This window comes from Nothobranchius furzeri, chromosome 11, assembly GCF_043380555.1.
Source record: "Nothobranchius furzeri strain GRZ-AD chromosome 11, NfurGRZ-RIMD1, whole genome shotgun sequence".
NCBI lineage: Eukaryota > Metazoa > Chordata > Actinopteri > Cyprinodontiformes > Nothobranchiidae > Nothobranchius > Nothobranchius furzeri.
In genome coordinates this window covers 43,140,804-43,163,715 of record NC_091751.1, presented here as the reverse complement: position 1 = coordinate 43,163,715, position 22,912 = coordinate 43,140,804, and the positions used below count along the sequence as shown (strand labels likewise).

The 22,912-nt window shown below is 40.5% G+C and overlaps 1 protein-coding gene across 7 annotated transcripts in view; it reads left to right on the top strand.

Annotated features, from left to right (window-relative positions):
- The window catches only part of ptprma (protein tyrosine phosphatase receptor type Ma), a 244,746-nt gene that overhangs the window by 183,820 nt on the left and 38,014 nt on the right, over positions 1-22,912 (top strand). For 3 of the 7 annotated variants that reach the window (XM_070541591.1, XM_070541590.1, XM_070541592.1), the window contains 7 exons: positions 7,621-7,868; positions 11,823-11,903; positions 12,484-12,510; positions 14,026-14,037; positions 15,088-15,281; positions 19,672-19,759; positions 21,377-21,453. In XM_070541591.1, coding sequence (XP_070397692.1) covers positions 7,621-7,868; positions 11,823-11,903; positions 12,484-12,510; positions 14,026-14,037; positions 15,088-15,281; positions 19,672-19,759; positions 21,377-21,453 — 727 coding nt within the window. The remainder of the gene's footprint in view (positions 1-7,620; positions 7,869-11,822; positions 11,904-12,483; positions 12,511-14,025; positions 14,038-15,087; positions 15,282-19,671; positions 19,760-21,376; positions 21,454-22,912) is intronic. The other 4 variants (XM_054742527.2, XM_054742535.2, XM_054742532.2 and 1 more) reach the window with 2 other exon arrangements.

Sequence of the window (22,912 nt, the reverse complement as noted above, 5' to 3'; positions counted from 1 at the left end):
CTTAGTTACTTTTTTTATTAAAGCATGCAAGAATTACTACAATAGTGAAATATAAATGACTAATGACTGGAACATAATAAAATGTATGTCCAAATGTTTTTTATAAACCTGAATAATTTAAATAAATAAGCACTTAACGGGAGGAACTACTAACAGGAGCATTACACGTATCTAGACTATTACAAGGTCACTGTGTGATATTTAACAAGACCCCAGTCAGCTAAAATTTAAAATTGCAAATAGAAGCACCTGTAAAGGTTCCCGAGCCTTTAAATGGTCTCTCAGTCTAGTTAAATTACAGAAATGAATGTAATTTTGCACAGCATTTTAATTTTTCCAGCTTCACATAATTGTGTTTTTAGTAGCATTTCTGTTGCTGGTAATCTAGTAACAGTTAAATAAATAAATAAAATCCTTTAAAATGACTCTAGAAGAGGCACAAGCTTGATGGAGGACTTACATTTATTAACTTGGGTCAGACCCAACCACAGAAGAGCTGAAGCTGGGTGGTAAACACACACAGGTAGTTCTAATAACACCTGAGCTCCATGACGTCTGAGACTGATGCATCAGTGTTACAGCGGGACTAAAGATATGATCAGGAGCAGGTTACAGCTGGATGATCTAGGAAGGTAGAAGATCAGGACGTCTGAGCGGTGAACAGGTGAGCGGACCTTCGGGATGTCCCGCTGTCACGCTAAGAAGGGCACGGCTGCAGACCTGCAGATTTGCTGTTGCAGCAGCGAATCTGCAGGTCTGCAGCCATAGATATTCATCACGTCTTCCTCGTTCTTCATGGGCCGCGATGCGCTTGGATGAAAACATGTACCTCTTTATCTCCTGATCAGCTGATGACAGCTTCAACACACCGCGCCGCTTAACACACGCATTTCCTTATCAGTAACAGAAATGATTGTTTCGTTAAAAGAAGGTAATTAATTAGTTTGCTCGTTACTGAAAGAAATATTTTTTTAGTAACACAGTTATTTTAAACGGCATTATTCCCATCACTGCTCTGTTGGGTCTACAGCAGGCAGCGACTGAGACAGTGAGGGTCTCCTCCCACCCGGCCAATCATCATCGTGTTTGTAAGTGTGTTACCGACACCTCTCTCTCCCTGGCTGCAGCTGAAGTGTGGCGGTCAGAAAGCCTCACACTGTTGCTCAACGTTCGACAAACACATAGTAACGCACAACCTTCCGTCCCCAGTAATGGTAACGGCGTTGCAACAGTGGGAAAAGTAATTAATTAGATTATTCCGTTACCTAAAAAAGAATGCCGTTAGTAACGCTGTTATATTTAAACAGCGTTACTACTTACAACACTGTAAACAATCCTGCTGCAGCTAGCGCTAACAACAAGTTAACACTAACATGAGCCATCTATTAAACTAAACCACAAAGTAAAACGATCCACAAATGCCCAATTTGGGCAAATAGTATTGTTACTCACGAGTTCAAGAGCAACAAAGCTAGGTCACCATCAATGCGTGATTTTGTAGCCTCCTTTAGCTCCCTCAAACTAGCCGCGTCAATGTTCATTCTGGTTTTAGCTCTTTGCTCCAACTCCAGACTTTACTCTCTTACTTTCACTTCCAGGCTCAGCCATGATGCCAACAGAAAAAGCAAACTACTTCTTCTTGTGCTTTTTATTGATGATCAGTGAACTGAAAATGCTAGCTGCTAGCATTACAGCTGACAGCTGCTAACGGTCGTGATATATCAGCTGTTTGATGACGCAAATGTGTGTTTAGAATGGCTGCCACACGTTACTTGCATTGATTTGAAACGTCGTTTGTGCGCTTCCCCCGAAATTAACACAACACATCCGAACGCTGCAATATACGAGTAACCAGCAGGTGGAGTTGACAAAACAAGTGAGACACACTCATCACAGCAACTCCGTTTCTGGTAAAGAGGTTTTTCACACATCTACGATACTGCTCCTGTCTTTTTTTCTGTCATGATCTCGAAATTAACCAGTTACTGAGATCTTTTTTGGACACCATGTTTGTTTTGGTCGTTCCCACAAACCCGACTATCTGGTCTGACATCTCTAGTGCGCCCTCTAATGGAACACTCCAGCACTACAGTGCAGTGCCATGCAACAGCATGTATCTGAGCAAAGACGCAGCCTGCTGCCTGAACCAATGTGAGGTTAACAAGCAAGTACATCACGGCCCTAAGCAGGTAAAGAGCGCCACCTATAGAGCACCTGCTCGCTCCACAAAAAAATCAAATGCAGTTTTAGGTCAGCAGAGGCTGCAGAGTTGTGTCAAATATGAAACTGGTCAAGTTTCTAACTCAACAATAATTAAGATCAATGTTAAAGAGCTAGCTTAAACTTATACAACTTAAAATAAAAAACTTGTAAAACTTAAAATAGAAAATAAATGAAAATAAAATATCTAGTGTTACTTTTTGTCCATCTGAAATGTTGGATTGTATTTTTTGTAAACAGTGGCTCCTGTTAAGATCGTGCCTGTGCTACTTTACAGCAACAATCTAGGAAGTTCATAAATGGCCTCATTCATCAATGCACCGTACACTTCCTCTTCTACTCTCTCTCTCTGCACATCAGACACTGTATTATAGTCCTTGATCATTCTTTTTTTCCCCCTTTCACAAATGAGAAGAGAATAGCATGCCAATTAATCTTCATCTAACACCCACAGTGCCTTGCAAACATCCCAGCATTACTGGTGCTTCCACTGGTGTCTGCTCACTCTCATTTATCTTCAATGCTCTCACATCGGCTGTCACACAGGCCCGGATAGAGGAAGCCCACGCTTTTAGCAGGAGCTGAAATAAAAACAGTGGTACGGTTTTATAACCGGACTCCCTAATAGTCTTCTCCATGAGTGCGCACAGTGCTGAATCAGTCTAAATATTGCCTGGGGTGTGCACAGTCCCCCCCCCCCCCCCACTCCTTACTACATTATGAAGATATAATGGTAAAAGGAGCGACAAAATTGCCATTTTGTTCCTCACTCTAATTGCAGATTAAAGACAAAAAGTGGGTCCAGCGTGGCGCGATGGCACCACTTTGTCACTCGTCTTTCTGAAGAATGGATCCACTATTAGCTTCACGCCGTGGCCTTCAGAGCAAACAACTGTTTGAAGGCAGCGGGAGGCTGTTGCCATATGGCACGAGACAGTGACAAAATTGAGTAAACTGAGGAGATTTGCGAAAACAAAGCAGCGGGGGAGCATCATTAGACAGCAGTTGTCCGTGAGAGAGGCTTCAATTCAAATAGGGAAGGGGGTCACGCAGAGAGAAACAAAGTGAGAGAAGCAGTGTGAGGGTTGCCATAGTTAATTTTTACACCACTCACTCCCCTCCAGCTACAGAACAACGGCAGGCATCAAATAGGACTACTGCTGCAGGACTCCAGCTGTTTGTTGTTCCAAAGCATATGTGACAATATGAGATACCTCAACACGGTGCATGGAAAACATCTTTATGATAAATTGATGTCTCCAAATCACTGAGTGAAACTGAATTTCCCACCAAAATTAAAGTTTTGCAGCTTTAGTTTACTGGACAGACCAGTTAGAATAAAAGCCCTTAATTCAAATAAGAGTTTTTATTTCAAGACAAACAAGGCTTTGTTATGTTGCACTTTTTTGCTTGTTTGTTGATTTCTGATGAACAAAAATCAACTGTGTCTTATTCAAAATTTGAAAGCTGAGTTAAACTTCTAAATGATAACTTAAATAATAAACTAAATGGATCAGGTTTTTATCGTAGAGTTTTGAGGACGACCGATATTGGTCTTTCTATTGCTGATAAAATCATTATTAGAGCACTTATTTTGTAGGTGTTATTCAGGAGCCTAAATCACAGACAAATACGTAGACGTTCCGTGGACGGGCACTGCCCTTTGGAGCTGTCGTAGCAGTAAGCCACCATCTTGGATGGTTCTGCATTCACCCCCAGTGCATTTCTTCCTACTGAGGAAGATGTTTACCAAACTCAAAGCACATTTTATTATGCTTTTTCACAAAATTTGCCATACAGTATGGCACGATATTTAAAAAACAGATAAACTAAATAAATTTAAATCCATCTATCAATCCATTTTCTTCTGCTCATCTGGAGTCGGGTTATGGGGGCAGCAGCCTAAGTCGAGAAGAACAGACTTCCTTCTCCCCAGCCACTTTGGCCAGCTCCTCTTGGGGAATCCCAAGGCATTCCCTGGCCAGGTGAGAGACATAGTCCCTCCACCGTGTCCTGGGTCTTCCTTTAGGCCTCCTCCCGGTTGGACGTGCCCGGAAAATCTCACCAGGGAGGTGTCCAGGAGGCATCCTGACCAGATGCCCGAGCCACCTCAACTGGCTCCTCTTGATGTGGAGGAGCAGCGGATCTACTCCGAGCCCCTCCCGGATGACCGAGCTTCTCACCCTATCTTTAAGGGAGAGGCCCAGCCACCTTGTGGAGAAAACTCATTTCCCAACAGGTAGCCTCGAAAAGTCAATAGTAATCCTACGTGACTTGTTTATAATAGTATGCTACTTGTTGCAAAAGTAGGATGCACAAAATCAGGCATAGCTGCTCACTCTGTGTTGTCTCCAGTTGGGTTTGAAGAGTCCCAATATGGTGGCAACGCTGTTAGGCTCTCTGACGCCCAGACAGAACCAGGCTGTCTGATGATGTGCGTAACTTTTTAATCGGTCAACGCCAAAATGTAGAAAAAGTCAAATATCGCCCTGGCAGCTGCCACAGAGTCATAATGATTTGAGCGTGTCGCTACACAGAAGTTAAATCATCTTGGTCTGGAAGTTTGTTGGTGCACTTTATCAGCCACAAACAGACTACTGAACAATTTAAGTCTCCATTTCTGGGGTTCAGAGTCGGCAAATAGCTGAAAAATTTGGCGCTAAGAGGAGTGTCTTCAGTTTGTCCGAGACTGAGGAGAGTAACGCTGCAGATGCAGATACTAGCATGGATGCTAATGACTGTAAACAGAAAGGAAGGGGGTGTAGTGATCTGTAGTTTGTATATTTATACACTGTAATTAGATCTAAACATTATAATCAGAAGTGGTTGTTTTTATCATCAGGGAGTTTACTTAAACACTCTGTATTGACTGAGAGACAAGAAATCTGAGAGAGAGTTGGGATCGTTTAAGAATCTTTAATTTCTATAATTAAGAATTCTTACAATCTACCAGGACTATCTCAATGATGAATGCATATGGATTTGGATGTTTCGTGTTGGTGTGTGTGTGTGTGTGTGTGTGTCCAGAATCTCTAGGCTGACGTAGCGAATCTGGTTGTTATGACTAGGCTACCACGAGGCTTCAGAAGCTGATGACATGAGCAGCCATTTTGCCGTAACTACGTACCATGTGGAGCCTCCCGTGTAGATCAGGAAATGCCAGGTCCTCGGACCTTCAGGTGTACTGGAGCTGGTGAAACAGCGGTCGCAGCACTACAAAGCCCGTCTGAGGGTCGACTCCGGTAGCAGCGGCAGGCGTCAGCGAGTTCAGCTCTTATTTTGAAGGGACGTCGTCTTGTTGTTCAAACGACGGAAATCTCCAGCTTGACAGTTCTCAGCTTAAAGTAGAAAGTGCATCTGGCCAGGCTGCACCTCTCTTTTGCGGTGATGGATCGAGAGCTGGTTGAAAACTACGTTGAGAGTATGATGTAACTCCTTTGGAACTCAGATCGAACAGAGCTGAGGTTAAAATGGAACTGAGTATAAAATGGCGTTGCCTTGTTTTATATCCCCTAGTTGTTTACAAATCTTAGTAAACCAGATTGGACAACTTCATTAAACAACCCAGATTCTGCCCTACGACAGACGAAAGTTCTGATTGGTTGAGAACAATGTGTCATGCGTTTCCATGTTATTGTAGATCAGTCTGTCTGGTGCAGTCCTGTTTATTCATTAAACACATAACTCATGACATCTTTATTTCACAGATCATTCACCTGATTATTATTGATCAATATATACTTTGATTAGCTTTATCACGAATAAAGTACTTTGATTAATTAATGGAAAGCGTTCTTCTTCTCTTCTTCTGTCTCTTCTCCTGGAATGTAAACATACTGAACCCAGCTTCCGACCTTGGTGATTCCTACACGTTGTTACTGTGTGAAGAGGCAGCTGTTAAGGGCAGACAATAGGATCTTAATAACGCTACAGGGGCGTTTCTGTTGACGCGCTAAAACCGCGTAGCACTATGGGATTTAAAGTATTTGTGGCAAAATCGGCCGACAGGCCAGTTTTAATATATTTATTTTTGATACTTGAGTTCGCAGGCCAAATGAAAATAGATCGCAGTTTGTCACCTGTCAAGTAGAGAATCTGACAGACAGGTCTTGTGCAAAAAATTACTGAATGGAATGAAAAAAAAGACACTTTGCATGTTTGAAACTATGCATTTTTGCAGCAAGTCAATTTTCACATACCAAAATGTTAAGTTCAGTGGAAAATGTGTATATTGCAGTCGTGTTTCATATAAGATACCAGCTTTATTATCATTCTGGGATGAAGATGACCTCCCAAACCTGAAGAAAATAAAATAAAGCTTGTTTGTTGGCATTCAAGTGCAACTTTAAAGAAAGAAACTTACAAATAGGAAAAAATAAATGGTTTTATACTAGGCCTAAAATAAATATAACAAATGAGAAATTTGAACAAATAATCTTTTTAAAATAACAAATGTCTAACAATAGTGTTACTCTTAAGTATTTTAGCATCCTAGATTCTTGTTTTTTAAACTATTAGTTTACGAAGGGGCATAAGTGAATTCATATGGATAGCGTTTTCCTCTTAGATACAAGATGCTCTAATTAAGTAACAGAAAACTTCTAGTTACCATGAATTTATGTACAAAACATTAAAGGACCTCAGGTCATCTATCGACTGGATGAACTTGCATTACTGTCAATATTTCAAACCAAATATCCAACATTTCCATGACTAAAAGCATGATGTCTAAAAAAATCAATGAAAGATTTCCTTGTACCAGAATGTGGGGAGACACTGAACCAATCAATGGAGAGGATTGTCTGGGAGTCTTGAGTCAAAACAGCAAATGTTTGTGAGCCATTGTTTGGTGTTTTGAATAAAAAGGCTTAAGTATTGCACGTGGATTGACCCAAACCCCAAACAGACAAATGGTCTTTGATTCTGTACTTTAGCTTGTTGCACATCAGCTTTCACAAAAGAATAGTCTTTTGCTAAAGGTATTTGTGTGCAGGCCTGAATGTGTGTTTAGTCCGAATACAAAGGTGTAATGATGTTTGATCGGGGCAGAGTGCTGGTAGACTGGAAGCTTGAAGTAGGTCAATAAAAGCAGGTTGACTACTTTTATACTTCTACCCTAAATTGCTAAAAGCTCATTTTAAATCATCAGCAGCACTGATGTATTTGGGTTAGTGTCACACCTTTCCTCATTCTCAAGGATTCATCTTTTTTTTTTTTTTTGCTTGAGAAAGCATCTGGTACCTAATAAAACCTAATGTGACCAGAGCCTAAGGAACATTAGCACAGCTATCTCATTACATCTATGAGTCACTGCTGCCCGCTTCATATCTGATCAGTTTAAGGACCCACGCTCTTCCTTTGTCTGATTGTTTGTTTTCATGTTCTCCCCCTTCTATGAAGAAAATTGGCCAAGAAGCGAAAGGAGACGCTGAACAGCACCCGCCAGGAGATGACGGTGATGGTCAACTCCATGGACAAGAGCTACACGGAGCAGGGGACCAACTGTGACGAGGCGCTGTCTTTCATGGACACGCACAACCACACGCTGAACACCCGCAGCGAGTGCACGCTCACGCTCAACGGGCGCAGCGAGTGCACGCTCACGCTCAACGGGCGCAGCGAGTGCACTCTCACCGTCAACGGCAGAGGTAAGAGACAAACACCAGGCAGGATGGAGCCAATTTTTCTGATTTGGCCTTGTACGGAAGCTGATAATGACCATTTGGACAATAATCATTATTTTGACCTGGTTTTCTCCTGATCATTTTGTTATCTTGCGATAACGAGCTGGGTTAATCTTTTTGGGTGAAGTCAGCCCCATGATTACAAGAAAACAATTAGTCGAGTACCCAGTTTCATCGATCAGCATCACTGTCACGAAGCTTTAGGTCCATCTTATCCAGTGGGAACCAGATGAAGGTCCGTGATCTCCAGAAACATTGAAATGAGGGTTTCCAAAGACCCACATTTTAGCTTTGATTGTGGAAAATCATAAAAACAAGCACCATTAAGTTGATATAAGTAGCTATATCTGAGTTTATGTTGTTCCTACACAACGTTTGTACAACTCAACCAGCCATGGCCAGGGTTAGAAGTCCTTACTGTTATTGTTTTTTGGGGTCAGAAGCTTCAAGTCTTGCATCTTCTCTAAATGTTCCATCATTCTCATCCTGGTTGCTGATCAACAAAAGCCTTTGGACTTTATCAAGATTTTAGGGTAAAGAAATATTTTTTACTTAAAAAAAAAACGAAATAAAACAAATTATGTAAATATGAAACTTTCAATAATGGAAACATTTTCTGGGCCTCTGCACTTTTACTGTTAAACAGTTGATCTAGAAATGTCCTAAAGTATCTTCTAAAATGTTTAGACTTTGTTTTAGTTCTAAAAAAGAAGTGTTTTCCTTTGTAATAATGTAAAAATGTTATTAATTATAATATAAAATAACACATACTAGTGATGTGTAAACTTTTTAAAAATTAAATTGATTTTTTATCATATTTTTTCAGCCTTCTTGTTTAAAGCTAAATCTGGAATGACAAAATTCCCCAAAAAGGTAAAAAGAAAAGGATAAAATGGAACTAGAGAGAACTTAAATTATCTTCTCATTAATATTAATTTTTCTTTTAATTTTACATCAGTTATGTGAATTCATTAGTGCTGACACCTATTTTATGAAGAACTACAGCACAACTTTTGTTTTTGATCATTTATTTTATTCTGAAACTTCAACAAGTCAAAATGTACTGTGAAAGAAAATGTAAAATGTGTACTTTGAAAATAACTAATGAAATCAAGCACAATGGTAACAACTTTGAAAAGATAAGATGTTATTCATATGTCTGCCCCATGTACTCTCAAGGGTACACACACACACACACACACACACACACACACACACACACACATACTCTTAACATGGAATCCCTTTTAAAGTTCTTTAAGTTGTCAAAGTAATTTCTAATCTAAATCTGCAATCCTCTAATTAAACCAAATGAATTGTTCTGTCGGCTGTGTGCCCGTGGACGTTGTGCTAAAGCTTGTTAACGGTCTGAAGGGACCGGATCAATAATCAAGACATCCTGAAATCCCAAATCAGACCACAAAGCTTATCAGTAAACATTAAAAGCACAAAACGTCTGTCTCGAGGTCGTAAACTCAGCGCCACGCTGTGAACAAGCCATTTAGGAAACAAACAACGTATTTGATTTGCTCTCTTCCTGCAAATCTATTAATTTCTCTGTCCCGAGTCCAACTCAATACTTTGTTGATAGACAGCTGAGTTAAGTCGGCACCCAGGGCTTGACCTGCTGTAATCCCTGGCAAAACCATCAGATTAAAAATCCACAGCAGCCTCTGTGTCTGCACCCCTCCAGGAGCTGAGCCCCAAAGATGCTCTGACCTTGATTAACTGTCTGTTAGTGTCGATGTTCAAATCTGGCCCTCACTCCGCCTGCGCCAACCATTTAAATGCATCATTTTCCAGCTCCGCCTGTCACAGTGAAGCCCTCTCACTCTTTCTGACCTCACATTACTGTCAGGAGTGTCACTCTGGCTCAAAACATCATGGATGACAGATTATCTTCTCAAATATACTGCCCTCATTACCCAAAGCCTGCTTGGATTGGTACTGGTGTTGACACCGGACGATGAGACGATGACAATCTGAGAACTACTTTACAGTAACCTGAGTTCCTACACGACCCATGCTGCATACATCACTTTCACATTGTCCTGTAATGCAACTACAAGCACTTTTTGGACTTTTGGACACATTTTAGAAGAAAAATCATTCAGCATAGGTCAACATGATGTAGTTGACATACTTTTATTTACTATTTATTGGTGAATTAGTGAAATCTAGGAACAAATCACTGTTGTCTATAAATGCTATTAGCTGAAATTTAAGACGAGTTTTCATTTTTATGTTAAAAGACGGACAAGCCCTAAAGATTTATCAATCAAACTGATAGTGTGGAAAAAGAATAAATAAATTATTTCCCCATGAGTCCTTGCATCAAGGGCTCCAGGAATCTAGCTTATATATATACATATATATATATACACATATATATATATATATAGTATATATATATATATATATATATATATATATATATATATATATATATATATATATATATATATATATATATATATGTATATATATAAGCTAGATACTATATATATATATATATATATATATATATATATATATATATATAAATATATATATATATATATGTATGTATGTATGTATTCCAACAATTACATATTAGTCAACTCCCATTAATGTAAACAAATATTACTTAGATAAAATAAAATTCAATTAAAATATTGACTAAGAAAAGAAAAAAACTAAACATTTTAAAATTTTAAGTCAAAATAAAGTGTCTCTGAATAATAAAAACTAGCTAAGATGAAGAGAATAAAATATTATAGTGCAAGAAGCCACTGTCCTCATAAGTGTACGCAGGATCACGGAAGGTTAAGTTAGTTTATCCTGCTATTACTGACAACATATTGTTAGTAAATGCAACATTTTTGGGTTAGCTACCAGTAAATGGAGCCACAGCCTCCATATCATTGGTTTTATTGTGTTTAACAGAATGCAAAAATTCTGCTCAATTCGTCAAATTTATGTCTGGTTTTTAATGTCAATAAAACCATTAATTATTATAAACATACAAAATCACAACAATGCCAAAATACAACTGGCATTTATGTCCTGTAGTACATAGATATTCCTCAAGGAGGTAGAAGACTAGTCAAGGGTTAAAAAGAGTTAGATGAATGTACTAATCCTGTTAAACAGATCTAAGAAACGTAGGAATGTGTTTAGCTAAAAAGGCTGAGATAATTCTAGATTATCTTAGCTTAACAAACCAGTTTTTTTCTGTATTTGATAAAAATATTTTGTGAATTTAATTAGATAATCATTACAGTTCACTTCACAGATTTAGTTTTAGTCAACATCTTCAAACTTAAAAGACAGACGCGTGTCTGTTAAAAAAAAGAGTTATTTTAAAGAAACCCAAAAAAATATTCTTTTATATGGAAAACATAGAAGGAATGCCGCATGCATGCATGCTACATCAGTCCAAGGTGGAGATGCTCAATGATAACATCAAGGCTTTGTGTTATAATAATAAAAAATAAATAATAATAAACTAAATAATGTTGCTCCCTTTGAGCAGCAAACAGAAGAAGGCAACAAGTCCCTGGAAGATTTGAATGTCTGCATTGTGACTTCCTTTTGCCTTGCAGAAAATGAAAAATGATGTAGCTTAATATGTGCAGGAAAGAAAGTAAAAACAAATAAAAAATATAAATGAATCTTCAGAAAAGTGTCAGATCAGCTGAGTTGTCCGATGTTTGCTCAGATCTCACAGATGCACGTGTTTGTGGGCAAATGTAGGAGAGTTAGTTCAAGGTCTGGGATGAATGTAAGCAAGACAATGAGAAGCTTTTTAATAGCAGGTAAGTGAGATCATTTCAGATCTTTTGCAGTCAAGGGTTTGTTTACTTCTCTTGTTTTTTTCCTGCAGTGCATTTTTAGATAACTATTGCTTTTTTGTGTGTTCTCTTTCTCTCCCTTAAGCTGCATCGTCTCCCTCGTCTTTTACGCTCCCAAAAGGCAACACCCTGGCTTCCTCCCTCCCCACCAACTCATACTACCCAGGTAATCACACTCCTTTCGTTCCTAATTTTGCAGAAGTGAAATGCTTCTCTTGCAGTTCCAAAGGTGAAGTTGACGAACTCGGATAACATGAAACAAGGAAAGTTAGGTGCCACATCAGATTAATGCCAGACAATGCTTTCGGACCAGTTTTAGTGAGTTTCACAGCCTCTTTCTCGTGTAAGTTACAAGCTAATGGTGTAACATTTGCTCAACGTGTTTAAAATGTGTTTTAACATAGTTTATTTCAATGAGGCAGATAAATGAACCTCTGATGAATCTGCCAGTGAGATGGGTTTTAGCGGTTCGGTTACGACTTCAAATAATATCCATGATTGTGTGTCTTACGTAAATTCTTCACGGCTCATTGATTAGATGAAGTAAAGGCCAACTAGATTTATAACCAGCTCAACTCACTGTTTAATTAGCTTTTCCTTTCTGGTGTTGTTTGGCAGAGAACCAAAAAAATTTCTTTTACTGATGTATTATTTATTTATTTATTTTTGGTGCATTCTCTTTTCTTTATTTACACCCTCTCTCTCTCTCCTTCAACTTCTGCACCTGTTTGGGGTTTTTTGGGCAGATCCCTTTGTGCCGACTGCTATCTTAGGTGAGAAACGCTTTATTTTTACTCATTTCTGTTTTTATTGCTTATATTTGACAAAATAAAAATGTGTCACATTAATCTGATGGTTTATTACTCATTCCAAAGGGAAAACATATTTAATTTGAATTTGGATGACTTTAATATCATTATTCCTATTAAAAATGACTTCCTCACCTTCATACCTGCCTGCTGCTTCCTCCACCCCACCTCCACCCTACCCCACCCCCATCACTAATGAGGGGCACTCCCGTGCTGAGGCTGGCTTTGCTCCATCCCATCCGCATTGCGTGTCATGCGTGTGATGTCACTTCTGTGTTTGACCTCTCATATGCATGCACAAACATGTGGACTGGATGTGGGGGGGGGCAACGGGGGGGTCGGTGTGCAGTTTACCCTCTGCAGCTACAGCGTGCTTCAGCTGCACCGGGACACAAAAAAATCCAGCAAAACGGCCGATCTGAACATCTGGAGTTTAGTGTTGGTATGTGCTGCTCTCCCCTCCCTCCCCCCACTCATCACTACACATTTACTCCCCTCCTTCCAAAACAACAACCTTTTCTATCATTCTTTTTAATGTCGCTCCCTCTCTGCCTTTGGCAAACTGCTATTGACCTACTTGTTTTCTGTTTTGGTTGTTGCCAGCGTTCATATGTCATTCAGCGATAAAATAGAATAGTGAAAAGCATTTTGTTCTCCCGTTAATTATTACTGCCCTTTGTTGAACATCCAGAACAGCTCAAAGTGCAGCAGATGCTTCTCTAGTAGCGGGGTGTTGCTTCCAAGTGGAGCAATAGAACCAAAATAATTAAACTCTCCAGAAAGACACAACAAACGAGTCTCGGCGACATCCTTGAGCACTGCGATTTCCTCGCCGGTGCAACTTAAAGAGGCGTCTTTCGTCACTGCTCCCGTGACAGCTGCTTGTGTTAGTTCCACGCTTAATGAAGGACGTCAATTTGTAGCAGCCAGGAAAGGTTTCGCACTTTGATTTATGGCCAATTCTGGTCACGACCTCGTCTCATCGGTCAAGTTCATTGGTTAAAACGGATCAGATCGCTCAGCTTTTTTCTTTTGGTCTTGCGTTACTTAAAGAAATGACTAAACAAAAGCTGCAGATGCAAGTGTTTCCACTGATATAATCATAGCAATTATGAGATTTTTAACGGTCAGAAATTTCACAAAGCTAATTGGCATTGCTAAAAAAGAAAACATGTTAATTTAAAACAATTACTGCTTGTATTTCATTTTGTTTTCTCCAGAAATCCATGACTTTCTTGTTTCTTTTATTTACTTTTGTCTTGCACTGTTTTTTAATTGCCCCATCCTTCCACTCAACATCCTCCCCCTCGCCTCGATTAGGACTTTTCCACTAAGAAGGCATGTGATCTTGCCCTATAGCGTAGCTCTAAAACTGTAACAGGTTCTCATGCTGTATTGTTGCTTACCCCCTCTCTCCTGTCTCTTCTCCTCTCTTTCTCTTCACATACGTAACCTCTTATGTATCTGCTATCTAAAAAGTGCCCATTAATGGTAAGTTGTCCCAAGTGACCCCAGGGTTGTGGGAGGGAGGCAGTGTTTCACTCAGAAAGCATGCCAACACTGGCTGCTTTCTCACATCGACTGCATGACAAGTGGACGTGTTAGCATCTCACCACCCTCCGTACCACCGAGCCACCATTAGCTTAGCATGATCAACGCACACCCATGCCCCATTGGCAGCATCACTTCATGCATTCTCCTCCCATTGTCACTTCCCTCCTGGGTTATTATTTTTTGTTATTTTTTAGGTTAAATTTGATTTAAATTCATATTTTACATATACTGAGTGGAGTTATGGGTAGCAGGGGTTGAATCCACGCTGTGTTTGTGTTGACGCTTCTGACGTCGCCTGCTGCAACATGCTCACTGTGGCCCTCTCCTCCCCTCTCGACACTCTGCTCCCCCTCTCCCTCACATCCTCCTCCATGTTTCTGGACACCCTCCATCGTTCGCTGGCTCCCCCAAAGCATCTGTGCCTCGTGTCTGCCCCTGACTCGATTACAGTATGAAAGAGCTGGAACAGAATCTGACTCTCAACACGAGCCACATCCCAAAACTAGCACGCAGCTCTGCCAGTGAAAGAAGCAAACCTGTTGTTTTACAGCATCTTTATGAGGATGTTTTTATTTATTCTGACAGCCGCTTTAATAAATACCTGTGATTTTAGGTGTGTTGCTTAAAAAAACCAGCCACACTGAGACAGATGGACCTGAACCTTCCCACTACATGACTCATCCTATTACTCAAAGATGTTGTGTTGTTGTGACCATCCATAACAAACAGATTTCTGAGGGTTGTTTGTTAATCTGGAGGGAGGTGACATAATGCTGAACAGTAAATGGGATGATGTGCCATCTGCCTGAAACAATATCTTAGAGATTTGAGTTAATAACTGCTCATCTTAAATAGAAAAAAAACAAAAATTCATAAACATTTACTGCCTGAAGCCTTATGTCACCTGATGTTTCTGACGTCGGATCAGAGTCCCTTGTCCTTAATTGCCCATGTCCCGTTTTTTCTTTTTCCCCTCCTCCTCTGCAGACGAGAGCCAGAACACGGGCAGCGACACCAGCAGCCTGGTGCAGTCGCACACCCACTCCCTGAGGAAGCGGGAGCCTGTCGACGTGCCGTACCAGACGGGTCAACTGCACCCGGCGATCCGCGTGGCCGACCTCCTCCAGCACATCACGCAGATGAAGTGCGCGGAGGGCTACGGCTTCAAGGAGGAGTACGAGGTAAGGGCCGCGGCCCTGCTGCCGCCCCCTGCAAGGGTTGTGAAAACATCTCCACCCTGGCGGTTAAACTGAAATGTTTGCCAGTCTGACTCGAGGCCTGGTGCGTGTCACAGTGTGAGCCCGTTGTCTTATTTTCTGCCCCCTTGTTTTTGTTGTTTGGCACCACAGAGCACCACTGTTTTATGGTGAATTGTTAATGTGTTCCTGTGTGTTCATCCGTTACTTATGTATGTGAGAATGTTTCTATCCATGACCTGTAGGACACTCGAGACAAACATCCATCCTGCTGGTTAAAAACAACAACCACAAAGCACCTGATGTCCCGTTCAATTGGGTCCCTCCCTCTAAAACACCTGTAATCTGACACCAAAACAAAGCATCTGGCCGCAGAAGAGCATCAGTCTTGTTTTTCTCTCATTAGTGTCGGAGGCTGGCAGGGACTTGGCGGCTCTCCAGCCTCCTCGCTGTCCCTCAACCCCCTAGCCAGCCTCTCGTCTCCCTGATGCTGCTTCATGCTGAACTTCTTTAACTCATCCCAGCAGCCTCTCTTTGCCCTCCTCATCATCGCCTTTTTTCCTCTCCCTTCCTTCTTTAACTCACACGTCTTTGTTCAGATTTCCAGCTTATTTCCCTTCATTATTTTCTGTGATTTTCTCATTCACACTTCCCTTTCCTTGTCCTCGTCTCCAGTCTCGCCTGCCGCCATAACGTGGGTAGGTCTAGCAGTGATTCTCTCCTCGTGAGCGGGGAAGGAAACGTCACGGCTTCACATTTCTACCTGAACCATTGCTGAATGAACTCAGTCCTCTGGGCTGCCCTGCAGGTCTAAATCAAGTTTGAAGTGCTGCTGCTGCATAGATTCATAAGAGCTAATTAAAGAGACATTACCACCTAAAAAATAATAAAATAGACCATTTGTGTGTTGTGTTGCCGTGCTGTCTCCTCTCCATCTCTCCTAAGGTTAATGCCCTTTTGAACCGTTGGTTTGTGATGAGATTGGAGCCTAATGCACCTCTAAACCTGTTGACTCACACTGTACTATATCTCTCTCTGACCCATGCTTCTTGTTATTCTGTACGTTAACTTTGGATCAGATAAACGAGGTAAGCTGATACTTTTGGTTACTTGCTTCTTTTTCCTGCCTTTTTTGTCCTTAAAGGGAATATTCCACTTAAAAGTAAAATTTAGTCTGTTGCCATATTCCTCAGAGTCGGATAAGTGGGGGAAAGCATTTTGTAGTCATTCTAATCTGTCAGTATTCTGTTAGCTTTAGCTTAGCGTAAGTAATGTAAGTTCGTGGCAACAGCTAGCATTTAGTGTGAAAGTCATGGAATTTACAAAATAGTAATTCTAATTTCTCTTGGTGACCTCAGTGTTCACATCGACAGCAAATGAAAACAATAGGTAACACAAAGGAATTACAGGAGCTGATTTAGACTTTGGGCTACATTACAACAAAGCATCGTAAGCTGCTGCTGCAAGGTGCAACGAAACAACACAGCAGCCTCAAAAGACACCTATTGTCTGCAAACACAACAAGAACGTATAGAAGATGTACTCGGCCATTTTTTGTGTAATTTACTTAGCTGTTCCTTCAAAAAAGCTGTACTGGGTGTAAGCCTAGTCGTACTTCGGGGAAGTACGTGTCTTTTGGGGTTGTTACGTCATGTTGTTGTACCTTACAGCAGTTCTTTGCTGTAATGTAGTCCCAAGTCTAAATAAAGAAGGAGAAAAGAAGAAGAAAGTATCATTCCTATAGCGCCTCTCAAGATAAAAATCACGAGGCGCTACACAAAACCAAAAAATGTAAAAATATAAAAAAGAATTTAGAAAATGGTTAAAAATATATTTAAAATGAGCAAAAAATAGACAATTGTGGTTAAAAAATGTTAAGAAAGAGAGAGAGTGAATAGGAAAAAGGGACATCAGTGGATCCTGAGGAAGGTGGAATAGGTGGGGAGAGCAGAATAAAGAGAGAGTGGTGAAGAAGGTCATCCAAAAGCCAGCTTGAACAAGTGAGTCTTCAGCTGCTTTTTGAAGGAGACCACTGAGTCCACTGATCTCAGGCTCAGGGGGAGAGAGTTCCAGAGTCTGGAAGCCACATCAGCAAATGATCTGTCACCTTTGGTCTTTAGTCTGGTGCGTTGCACAACCAGTAGGCTTTGATCACTGGACCTCAGGGACCTGCTGGGGGTGTAGGGACAACTCCTGTAAGTCCTTCGTGTTACTCATTATTTGACTATTGAGGTCACTAAGAAAAATCTGAGTCATACTGAGTCATTTTAATGACCTTTTCATGCAAAAGGCTAGCTGTTATCGTTCACTTACATTGTTTATGCTAAGCTAACGGAATACTTCCAGATTAGGAGTGTGACTGGTTGAAAAATGCTTTTCCCCCCACATATCTAACTCTGAGGAAAGTGGCAACAGACAAAATTTCACTCAGGGTTGGAATGTCTATTTTAACCTAAAGAAAAATAATAACGACCTGACAATTCAATAGTAATTTGGGGCATTTTTTATTTTTGAAGATCCCGTGTGAGTAAATGTGGTGTCATCTGAAAAGGGCATTTACCAGCTGACATATGAAAGTGTTTAACAGTGTCTAGGTGTTCAAAAAGCATAATAATGAAACAAAACTGCAGTTTTTTAGAAAAAATTTGATTGGAGATAATAATCATCAAAAAGACACTGTGAAACATTCAAAACTTTGCTAAGCCATGGTATACACGTTGTAAAAGCTTTACAGTGTAAAGTTTTTGCGATATGTGTTTGTCTGCATGTTGAAACAAATCCCGCACGTTGGCGCTTGGTTTGAAGCAGGAAACGAGCTTCAGCTGCATCAAACCCACCCTCTTGTCCGTGTCATGCATTTGTTTTGTTTTTTAGCTCAGTTCACGAGAATTAGTTTCTTCTAACCAGAAAGGAAAATGTTTGAGTTTCGCTCAGTTTGTGATTAATTGCAAACCATTCTGTTTCAGTGTTGCCATCCATTTTCTTCATCTTTGTGAAACTTTTTTCTTTGTGCATACATCAGGGTGTCCGTATAAGTTTTCCCATAGCGACTGTAGGCAGGGATGGTATTTAGCTTTTTATTTACAACTAGATGGTTGCAAACAAAGAAACTGCATACGAGACAAACTGTTCTGGGACTGCAGAGACGCTGTTACTCTGTAATTAAAAACATACTAAGTTGGATCTCTGCCATTGGGAATAATTTGAGGATAAAAAAAATACCTGCAGATGCGCTGAAGCCAAAAGAAAAACAGCATTTCATACATTTTTATGGAATAGCTTTGTGTTTCTTTGTAATTCAGAATCCAAACAAATACACGTGGATCTGCAGCTGTAGGATGATTTGTCCTCTTCGATGTTAGACTCGTATCTTTCAGAGTGACGTACGTGAGAGGGGAGGCATCTTCACAAAAGGGATCGGGCGTATTTTTAGCATATTAAGGCTGTTTTTCAGTGAAGTCACCATTCTTTAGGACTTCATACAGAAATATGTCCTTGTGCTGAGTCTGGGAGGCCTTTTGATGCTGCTCTTGGATGAATGGGACCACCGTGTCCTGCAGGAGTGATGATTGACTACAACGGTTCTCACTGACAGGAACTATTCTCGGATATTTATTTGCAGATTAAATGTGATTCATTCAAATTAGCTTACAATCAGCTTGACAGAATAATAACATTATCTTATTTTTTTGGTCTGCTGGGAGAAAACCTTTCCCATCCCTGCAGAGCAGCGGTGGACTGGCATTGGAGCTATATTTTCATAATTTGGTTTAATTGTGCCTGGCGTGCCATCAGAATGGAAATCTTCCCCAGTGAGGGTTGATAAATATTTCATGAAGGTAATCTGAGCGGAGCAGTTTTGATCTGTAGACGATGAGCAGGCTTTATTTTTCCCCACAATGAGCTGATTGAGTCCTTCAGAGAAGGTGTGCAGACAGAGAGAGAGAGAGAGAGAGAGAGAGAGAGAGAGAGAGAGAGAGAGAGAGAGAGAGAGAGAGAGAGAGAGAGAGAGAGAGAGAGAGAGAGAGAGAGAGAGAGAGAGAGAGAGAGAGAGAGAGAGAGAGAGAGAGAGAGAGAGAGAGAGAGAGAGAGAGACGATGGGGTCGCTCCACCCGGCATAGCGGCACTGGGGGAGAAGTTTGAGTGTGAAATCCGCTGCCTCCACCCTAATGGCACTCGCTTTTTGACTCCACTCCCTGGGATACTCCTCCACTGCTGCATTTCATCTCTGATAATGATGTGAATGCTTCAGTGTCTTCCTCCTTTTCCTTTATTTCTGTTGAACTGAAAAAGAAAAACTAGATCATTTTACCCTGGTTATCATTTAAACTTCTAAGCATGACTGTATTTTATATCTCCTCCTCTTTTTTTCCAGAGCTTTTTTGAAGGACAATCTGCACCGTGGGACTCTGCCAAGAAGGATGAAAACCGCATGAAGAACCGATATGGGAATATTATTGCATGTGTGTACAAAGCACCATTTTATCTGCTCCTGAATTTTTTATTTTATTGTATTTCCTTGCGTGCCATTCCCATTCTTTTGTCTGATTTATTAGCCGGGCATGCGACTGGGTGACTCTAAGCTGCTCAAACAGAGTTTTATTGTTTTATTATCAGCCAATGAGAGCAGCTTTGACCTTTACATTCTGCTTTTATATTCATCCCGCTCTGCCTTTTCAGTTTTGAGAAATAGGCCATCCAGGAGAAGATGCCACATACCATGTTGCTTAAGCATCATTTAAAAAAATACAGAGTTTTGTTCAACATTAGGCTATTCAGAGATTTAAAAGAGATTGCGTTTGCAATAATAATGCCCATGTCTATTGTTCGATTCGCTTCCTCATAATTTTTGATTGAAAAAAATTGCTTTAAGGCAAATTTTCTTGAACAATTAAAATGTGATAAAACAAGATTGATTAATTGCAAAGCCTCTAATTAATTAGATTAAAATTTCAATGGAGTCTCACCCCTAATATTAATATAAAACATATATTTTCTTTCAAGATCTTATTTATATATTCTAAAATATAATATTTCTGATAAAACGATTTAAAATATCCACTTTTCTAGAATAGCTGACCTCAGTTTAAGACAAAACCACAAAGGAATAGGACTATTTCAGAGATATTTTTAGAAACCTGATATCAGCAAGTCAAAAAACATCTAATTAAGACAATAAATGAAATCTTTGCCCATACCATTGGCTCCCAAAGTTGAGGTTGGAACCCCATTTTGGATCGTGAAACATCCGTAGGAGGGTCCTAGATTGTGTTTCCTCTAAAGGAGTATGGGGAGTTTCTCAGAGAGGGAAAATTGACCAGGAGAAAGGATGCCTCGGTCCTCTCAGCCTTTTCAGAACTTTGCTAAGACATTAGAGTATCACGTCTGCTTTGGTGGTGAGTGATGTCACTGATCAGCGCCAAAAAGCATCCACAGATATTAATTACATAAAAAATGTATTATGTCAAACTGCAACATAATTTAATCCATCTGAGGGACTGGGAGAGCTGTGTGACATAAAATGTGGCATTCAATGGCCATAAGAGGCACCATTTTTTCAAGTACTCTGAGTTACAGCTTACTGAATTACAACCAATCAGCACGAGTTAACCACAAGTCCCACCCAGTGACTCCACCAGGCCATTCCAAGTACATACCAGTTCAGGTACTTGGTTGAGTCCTTTTCGGGCTTGTCGGGATAGATGTGCATATACCTCTGTTAAATCTACACTAAAGTTCTGATAGTGGAAACGGCCCTAATGATTGCCATGGTAGATTAAAACCTAACTGTCACTATTATTTATACTAAATGTCTTCTCTGAGACTTTTAGTTTCTAGGTCACAGCCTGGAAAGTTTGGGAAGCCCTGTGTCTTTGTTGCATCCATACAACTCCACTTTTATTTGTCTCCGTCAGATGCACATCTGCCCTTTCCTTTAGACCTCCATCTTCCTTTTTTTCTTTTTCATTTTCCTCCCTGAAAACTTCTCTTTCTGTCCCTCCGTCCCTGTCTCCTCTCTTTCTGGCCTCGTTAATATGATTAATTCAACACCGATTTCTTCCTCTTTGCCTCTCTTCCAGATGATCACTCCCGCGTCAGACTGCAGGCCCTGGAGGGGGAACAGAGCTCCGATTACATTAATGCAAATTATGTTGATGTAAGTACACACACCAGCCAGTGCCACCACTGCAAAAGGTCACTGCGCTTCCTCTCAAGGAGGGAGAGGGCGCTGGTGCCGCCGTCTCCGCTGGGCCTGAGGGATGGTGCAGCTCCAGCTGCCTGTCCGTCACACAGCCACACACAGAAATATGCCCCAACAGAACCAGACACACACACACACACCAGCTTTTATTTCTAGCTTCAGAATCCTGCTTCATCCGTCTGTTTACTGGATATATTAAAAGAAGTAAGGATCAGAGGCTGGCAGTACTGGGACCGAGAAAAGACAAACCAGCCCATGAGGGGAACCGAGGTCATCGCTTTGATCTCTAAACACAAACAGCTTCATGGAAAATTATATTGCATGTTTACAATGATTTAAGCTGAGTGCAATGCATTTAATTTCACAAATGGAAAAAAAATATTGGGAATAAAACAGAAAGATTTTGTTATTCCTGTCTGAACTGTTCGTTGGACAGTGGCTTCACAGATATAACCCTTTATTGACTCTATGTATTCAGTAGGATGACTAAAATTAATTGAAAATCATAAATATTAGAGATTCTAAAGGTGTCGTTTGGTTTAAAGCTGTGGTCTGTAGTGTGACATCAGTAAAGAGGGGAGGAGAAGATTTTGAAATTTGAACCCTGCCCCCATCCCTTTCTGGAAGGAGCTAAAAGCCACGGCTCATACCGCACACACAATAGCCTTTGTAGCGCTAACAGACAAGTAATGTTTCCAAAATGTTTCAGCTCACACACCTAATTCTGACTGCTGAACTATCTCCTCAGCCGTCATCGGGTTCTGCAGGAGCAGCTAATCATTTGTTTTAATCAAATCTGCACTTGTGATGCTAGCACACCCATGGTAACGCTACAACCGGCGTCGGTACAAGATCTGCTCGGGTGCAAGATCGGCACAGGGTCCGTCGACTGCCGGTGACATCAAAGTAGTTGATTGGCTGAACATGAACCTTACGGAATTACGTAATCACGTTACGTTGTTATCACGTTACGTTGGTCCAGGCAAATCTTTCTGTTGGAAAGATGGGCAAGTTTTACAAAGAAATCCATCATTACCTCTTTGAAAATACACTTTTAGCATAGAACTGCATGTATATTAGGGCTGAACAGTTAACTGCATGTGCAATTAAATTGCGATGTGACAAAAGATTTTCTAATCGCAAAGGCTGCAATTTGGCAGCGAGTGGTTAGCGCAATGCTAATATACGTGGAAAAACCCATAGGAATGCTAATGCTAATATCACCGATTACATTCTTACAAATTATGAATTAGAAACGTGCCAAATGATTACATTTGGAGTCTAATAGAAAGTAAAACTACCATTAATCAAATAAGTACAGACAGGTATTTTAGTAAAGCCAGAAAACGTTTAACTCCAGAGTTTTGGCTAGCAGCTATGAGCGTACCTGAACTATGCATGGACAAGACGTCAA